Source organism: Poecilia formosa, unplaced genomic scaffold (assembly GCF_000485575.1).
Source record: "Poecilia formosa unplaced genomic scaffold, Poecilia_formosa-5.1.2 Scaffold554, whole genome shotgun sequence".
In the NCBI taxonomy this organism is placed as follows: Eukaryota; Metazoa; Chordata; class Actinopteri; order Cyprinodontiformes; family Poeciliidae; genus Poecilia; species Poecilia formosa.
This window is the reverse complement of record NW_006800493.1, coordinates 307,387-315,274: the sequence shown is the minus strand read 5'-3', so window position 1 is coordinate 315,274 and position 7,888 is coordinate 307,387. Positions and strand designations below refer to the sequence as shown.

The 7,888-nt window shown below is 36.6% G+C and overlaps 1 protein-coding gene and 1 long non-coding RNA gene across 2 annotated transcripts in view; one reads left to right on the top strand and one right to left on the bottom strand.

Moving 5' to 3' along the window:
* Positions 1-6,116, top strand: part of mesd (mesoderm development LRP chaperone) — a 14,996-nt gene extending 8,880 nt beyond the window's left edge. Inside the window, exon 3 of the mRNA XM_007540675.2 lies at positions 5,540-6,116. Coding sequence (XP_007540737.1) covers positions 5,540-5,804 — 265 coding nt within the window. The 3' untranslated portion in view covers positions 5,805-6,116. The remainder of the gene's footprint in view (positions 1-5,539) is intronic.
* Positions 4,741-7,888, bottom strand: part of LOC107834227 (uncharacterized) — a 15,821-nt gene continuing 12,673 nt past the window's right edge. The window contains exon 3 of the long non-coding RNA XR_001660015.1: positions 4,741-4,752. This is a non-coding gene — a long non-coding RNA (uncharacterized LOC107834227). The remainder of the gene's footprint in view (positions 4,753-7,888) is intronic.

Genomic DNA, 7,888 nt, shown 5'->3' with positions numbered 1-7,888 from the left:
AATATGCTAATTTTTTCATGAGATGCTAATTTTTTGAGACAGGATTTTTGGGTTTTCATGAGCTGTATGCCAAAATCATCAGTATTAAAACAATAAAAGACCAGAAATATTTCAGTTAGTGTGCAATGAATCTAAAATATATGACAGTTTAATTTTTATCATTACATTATGGAAAATAATGAACTTTATCACAATATGCAAATTTTTTGAGAAGGACCTGTATATAAAATAAAGTATCATCCAAACTCAATATCCTAAGCAAATAATCAAACCAATATAGTCTACTAAAAGGACAATAAGAAACCGAATCAATAATAAAATGTTCTGTACCATATCACCCTCAGAATATGACTGAGTGATGAAGAGATGCTGATGTCTGGTTCTTTAGGTTCTGACGGGTCTGCTGTGTTCCTCTCTGATCCATTCTGTCTGATATCATGCAGCCCACCGTGCGACACTATGGACACTTTTTTTGTCAATCGAGGACACATTATCCATCCTCACTGACATTGTTCAGTCTTTCCATTCATGTCTGTATCTTTGCAAGAGTTTTTACTTCTAAGGACGGTGGAATATCAGGAGGACATAAAAAGACACGGGGTTGACAGCAGCTCACCGCGGCTGCGCAGTGTCCCTGACAACAGCGTCGGTCCGTAGCGTTCTGGGGTCCTTAAGCTCCCGCCACGACATTTTGGCTGAGCTTAATATTTCCTGTGTTTTATTTTGGTCATTATTGTTAAACTTAGTGTTGATGTGTGTGTGATAGGTGAGTCTATAGGACAGTTATTTATCGGTTCAATGTGGGACGAACATTTAACAGCCAAATATGGGACGACTCCGTATTTTATGGGACAGGTGGCAACTCTATTCACGGGTGCTGAGGTACAGTTTTAGGCCATAAAACAGGGTTAGAATTGCCACTGGACTCAACATAGGCACAAATTGTATTAATTTTGGGCTTTCAGTGTTTTCCTGACATCATCTTTTTTGATCTTGGGGTTGAATTGTGACTTTTTTTAAGTGACAATGAAAAACACGAATTGACCCTAACCCAAAGAAAAATAACTACCCGCACTGGATTGATGTAAATATCCATACAGGTCAGCCTGTGTTCAGTTTGAGTGAAAGGAGGCGCGCGGGATCTGCGCTCAGGTTAACTTAATAAAGCAGCGGCAGCGCGCAGAGATATCAACTGTGTGATTGTTCGGCTCTCTGGCTTTAAATGCATAAACTATAAAACTTTTAGAAATAAATATGCTCCACAAATGAAACGCTCAGAACAGAGACGCTTGCAATCCGGCTTAAAGATTTATCAAAAAAATAAAAATAAGCGATTTCCCTTGAACCCCTCAACCCCCATTACTAATTTTTCTAAAAATAAAAACAAGCGACGCTTAGCCTGGCGGGGGGCCTAGCAAAGCATGTCTGGTCGCCAGGCTTATAACACTCTGGGGGAAACCCTGAGTTTGATATTTCATAATGTCCTGCACTTTTAATAAATTAGACTTGACAAGTAGAGGATTTGCATGTAAGAAAACTAGCATTGTCTTGCATAGAAAATGCTAGAAAATTTGACGGCTCTTTTTTGCAATTGTAACCCCTCCTTGCTTGTCACCTTCTTCACTGGTTTTATGACGCACAACTCAACAGGCAAGACTGATGATCCAGGTGTTTTTAATCTAGTGTCAAAGACGGCACAATCGCTCCTAAAAATGTGTGACTGGAAACTTCATGCAAGAGCTCCATCAGCATCCATTAGAATTCTGTTTTTTTACACGTGACACGTTTAAACCAATGTCTGACAATTCCTTAAAATAAAACAAAACATTCTTTTTCCATAAATTATTAAAAAATAACACCCAATAACATAAAACAGTAAAATAACAGACAACTGTCACAGCAGCAAAAACAACATTTTTCTCTGTTACACAATGGTTTTGCTGCCATTAACAGTAGAACCACTAATGGCTGTGCCTATATACATGTACATGTGTATATATACACACTCATGTGTTGCCTGTGGGGTAACACAGTAGAACCATTGGTTGTGCACAAAAAATTTGATATGACTGAATCATTGAACAGTGTGGAGTAACTTGCTATTCAGTATTTTCCCTTTACTGAGTAATATGCTTAAATTCAGCGTGTCGTCTGAGGTTATAATAGTAATTGTTTTTCAGTAAAATTGTCTAGTTTGCTGTTGAATAGCTTTTCCAGGATTTTTGGGGGGGAAATTGTGGAAGAGAAGCAGGATGGTGAAGTGATTATCTCCAGATTTGTACAGTGGAATAACTAACCATTTTTATACTATTGAGAAACTGACCAATTAATAAAGATCAATTAAATACATTAATTAGTAAGACGTTTAGAAATCCACTCAGTTACTTTTTTTTTAACCAGTTTTTACCCACAATATTTATAACTTTACTTTCATTAACTGGTTTCACAAATATATTGCAAATATACAAAACAAATATATTCTTTCATTACAATATCATTTAATGTCAGGATCTTTTATTTCTTCTGCTACTTTTGGACCAACAGATACAAAGAAGTGATTGAATCTATTAACTATTTCATGCATAGTTTCATGCATATTATTTACCATGTCATTTTCAATAAAGTAGTTAATATAGAGTTGTTTTTAAGACATTTGACTAATTACAGTATTTAATATTTTCCATGTGCCCTTTGTTTATTATTCTCTAATAATTTACTTATGTAATTCTTCTTGCAATTGTGTTGAAGTTAATTGGTTTTTATACTTTCTATATTTATATTTGGCTTCAATAGTCCTATCTTGTATAACATTTCTATAGTGTATTTTTCTTTTTAAACAGCATACTTTTACAGGACAGTTTTTATCATAAAGAATCCTAAATATTTTCATAAACTCATCATAAGCCTTATCAACATCATTTACATATTAATTGCCAGTCTTGCTTCAACAAATCTTTTCTAAGTGCTTCTATTGTTGGGTTTCAGACATGTGACCGGAAAATTCAGATGAAGGTCCGGAAGTGGATTTCTCTGGTTCAAAACAAAAGCAAAATGAATCACAACTTGCAGCTAAATAGGCTGGAACAGACAAGGCCTCTTGAAAAAATACGTGTATATTTAGGAGATGATCTGTGTTATCTCGATAAAAGAAAAGACTACTCTTATAATCTTGAGGATTTACCCGGTGTCGAGGTGATCCACATAACTACTGGCTTTGTTAGTTTTCATACCTCCTGTTTTTAGCTGAAGGTTGTTGATCCACTTTCCTCCTCTTTTTTTTTTTTGGTAAGTTTTTTAAAATCAGCTTCCCTGTGACCAACTACCTTGGAAAATAACGTTTATCTTTCTCTCTATTAGAGCAGTTGGACCAACCAGACACGACAGACTTTAGGCATTTTGATACTGTATCAACAGAAATAAATGGGCTGCATTTACTTCTTGCCTTCCATCTGCATTGACGTTGGTGCTACGTCATCTGAAACCCAGCAATACCAGTCTTTCTGGAACTGTGGTCCCTGGACTACTGGTGGTCCGCGAGGTCCTGCATGTAAACGACGGTTTATTTGCACATTGATATGAAATCAAATCAAATCAAATTTTATTTGTATAGCACATTTCAGCATCAAGGCATTTCAAAGTGCTTTACATCATTGAAATAAAAACAGCATGTGACGCAAACAGTGAGAAAGAGAAATAAAAAGAAAGTGATAAAAAGATAAAAAGAAAAGATAAAAAAAACAAAACAAAACATCAAATACATTGAAGACATCAAAACCCACTCTCTAATCCTAATTTAGCCATAAGCAACTCTAAACAGGTGGGTTTTAAGTTGAGATTTAAAGGCTCTCAGTGTTTCAGCTGTTTTACAGTTTTCTGGAAGTTTGTTTCAAATTTATGGTGCATAGAAACTGAATGCTGCTTCTCCTCGTTTGGTTCTGGTTCTGGGGATGCAGAGCAGAACCAGAACCAGAAGATCTGACGGATCTAGACGGTTGGTACAGCAATAACAGATCTTTAATGTATTGTGGTGCTAAACCGTTTAGTGATTTATAAACTAACAACAGTATTTTAAAGTCTATTCTTTGAGCTACAGGGAGCCAGTGTAGGGACTTTAACACTGGTGTTATGTGCTCTATCTTCCTGGTTTTAGTGAGAACGCGAGCAGCAGCATTCTGGATCAGCTGCAGCTGTTTGATTGATTTGTTAGTCAGACCTCAATGTGCGAAGCTACAGCTAGCTTACCAAATGATTGTGTTAAAATAATGATGGGAAACTGGCTTAAAACTGGGTCACTCAAAAGAAAAGCTGCAGATGCTGGTGGAAAGAAAACAAGTCCAGGTTCATCATAGGAAGCTAAGTGACAGCTGGAGTGTTGATGTGTCGTTCACTAGCAATTGGATTCCTTGAACAGCTCTTTAAGGTGAGCAGTCGGACCTCTCAGTTAGTGAGAACTGTTGTTTGTTTTTTATGAATGGTTGCACATCAACAGCTATTGTTGTTTTAAGTTAATTAAAAATTATGAAATTGAATAATTAAACACAATGGTTAATTTTATTCTTTGGAATTGGTTTATTTTTTTTTTTTTTTATTGTTGCGGAAAGGGTTTTTTTTTTTCTTTATTTTTGTTTCTCACTCACAGCCCTCCCTGTTATTTATTCCCCCCACCCTTTGTAGTTAAGGACCACTTCTTTTTTTTTTTCCTTTTTTTTGTTTTTTTTGGAAGGTTTCCCTCCTTTTCGGATTTTTTAATTACTTCAAATTGCCCAGGTGGTTTTTTTCTTGGTTTTTTGTTGGCTTTTTTTTGTTGGAAAAAATTCTTTTACCAGGGTTTTGGTTGGGAGGAATTAGGCATTTTTTTAAACCTTTGCAGGTTGGGACCGGAATTCGGGTTGAAGGGGTTTTTTCAGTCTGCTCTGACGAACGGTGGATCTGGCTTCCTTTTATAGGTTCTGGTCAGAGAAGAGTGACTTGATTGGACAATAGGTGTGAATCCCTGATTGTTATGCATCACTTTATACTTATAATTCATGTTCACATACATGGCTAAAGCACCCATTATGTTTTTTCTGTTCACACATCAGGTAGTTCAAAATCCATGTCCTTCTCTGTTGTTCCATGTTTTTGATATTAAGAAGAGGTGTGACAATTCCCATACAGACTTCTGCTGTTAAAGTGAATTATTGATATTCTGCTTTCGGTTGTTAAACATTGTTAAACTACTCAATTGTACAATATTGACAGTCACTGTTGATATGCAAGAGAAAAATATTTTCTGGGTCAATGTAATTTCCAAAGTCATGTAACTTATTGTACAGTTCCATGTGATCAAGTGCTTCTAGACCTTTTAGTGAATAGTCAGCATTGTCATCTGGTTTGGATGTATTGCGTGTCACCGATGATTTTATCTTCGACATATCTCACGATGAATAGCAACTTCATGGTTGTTTCGGTGTACTGGTAATTACTGAATAATGCGTTGTGTTATTTTCACATAAGCCTACCACACTAGTAATGCCACTATTTCTGTTTGTTCTTACAGGTTTGTAGTGGGCTCAAACAGAGTAATCTTCATGCTGCGAGATGGCAGTTTGGCCTGGGAAGTTAAAGACTTCCTTGTGGCTCAACAGCGGTGTGCAGATGTTACAGTGGAGGGACAAGTGTTTCCAGGAAGCATGGCAAAAAAGGACAAAGCAAAAGAGACACAGCAGAATGAAGTCAACATCAAGAAAAAAGGCAGAAAAACAGAGGGCAAAACGGAAGTTGTGAATGGAAATCATGCTAGCAATCTCAAGCAGGAGCTTTAATGGCATTCAAAATGGGAAGCTGACGAGTCACTTTCCATTTTCTGCTGACCTTGCAAAAAATGCAAGACATGTTGAAGGCCATATCTGAGAATCATGACAAGCAAAGCAATTGTGCCCTCATAGTGATGCTGGCTGTAGGGAATTGTATGTGACATCTTTAACCTTGAAAGAAATCACTCACTGATTTTTTTTTTTTTTTTTACATTTTGTAATTGCCAATAAATATTTAAATCATTTCCATAATTTAATGCTGTTGAGATTTTTGCTGAACGAATGTCATCAGTGAAAACCAATAAAGGGTACACACAATTACCAGTTGTACTTATTTAGTTTTGATACAGTAACACTTTATGCTCTGTGCTCTTAGTGATTCACTATAAATGACCACATGCATTTCTCTTCATTTAAAAACATAATCAGACAATGGAAATAACATTTTTAAGAACTGAGGAGACGTCTCCCAACTCAGGCTGGTACAGGTTCTTGATATGTCTGAAATCCCAAAATCTCTTGAAGAATCTGGTCGCCAATGATTTTGACCCTTGTCCAGCATAAATGCTCCCTGGCCCCTGCCAAAATGATGATGACTGTGCCTGGTGATGTGGCAACCTTTGCATGTTTCTGTATGCCAACTTAAGTTGCAAGTAATACAAATGATCAATGCTTCGAAGTTGCAAATATATGGGAGCTTGAAACGACGATGGACAAGCATAAAGAAATGAAAGCTAAAACTCAGTAATGAGGATGGAAAACAGAAATTATAGGAAATAAAAGGAAAAAACTACCATAAGACATGATTTGAGCATTGAAATGGGTGATCCTCGATTTCATGAAATGGCTGCCAGACTGAATAAAACGTTGAGAGGAGGACAGCGGATGATCTGAAATTGGAGAGGCATCAGCAAGGGTGATGATAAAACTGACTGATGCAAAGTGATGATGTAGAAGATGTAGACTCACCCGGCTACTTTATTAGGTACACCTTGCTAGTAGCGGGTTGGACCGCTTTTTGCCTTCAGAACTACCTTAATCCTTTGTGGCAACAAGGTACTGGAAACATTCCTCAGAGAGTCTGACATGACATGATGGCATCACACAGTTACTGTAGATTTGTTGGCCCATGCATGTAGATCCATGCATGGGCAGAAATCCCAGGGGTCCGGGGAGTCCGGACCCCACCAAGAATTTTCCCTTCAGAGCCGCAAAAGTCATAGACGTTAATATAAGAGTAGACCCCGCATTGGCTGCTCCGGTGCAGGAAATACGTCAGGCATCTTGGAGTGGTCATCCTATGGTCCCTCCTACTTTGCTCAACCAAAACTTAAGAAGATGCCTCAGCAACTGTGGGATATTGTTGTTCAGGTTGATGAACTATTGATGTGAGGGCTTGACAGACAACATTTCACAAGTAAGACGGACATATTATTGTGTATTTTTTGTTATAAGAATATTACTATACTGTATTTATGTCCACCGGCAAGATACCAGCTAATATTAGCTATAGCGCTTGGTGTAATACCCATAGCCATGAATATGTAGACGCCTCATGGAGCGGGTTGACTTGTTGCTACGATACGTAACAGCGTCCGCCATATTGAATGTGGCCAATGTGCCAGTAAGCTAATATAGGTAAACGGACCAAACTTTATAAAGTGCCGTTCTACAAAGTATTTTAAATTAGTTCCTGTCATTGACACATTTTCTCACACACATTAATATTTTTGGCAATCAAAGAAATGACTAAAGAGAGCGTTTCTATTTTTTGATGTGATTATTTCATTGTTTTGAGGGATTTCTGAATAAAGAGCACAATGTTTTAATTTGATGGAAATTATTCTGATCATTTTTATAATGACATGGATGAACAGACAGACTTTTACAGTTTTTTATTAAAGAACATATTCTTGTATTTATTTTTTTATATGTTATTGATAAATGACTTGATTTATTACTTTGATAAATCAGTCATTGTCAAACATTAAACTACATATTTTTCTTACTTTTTTCTGGAAAAAAAATAAAAATATATCACTCTTTGCTACTGACAGCAAAGAGTGAAAATAATTCTAACAGAGTAAATTATT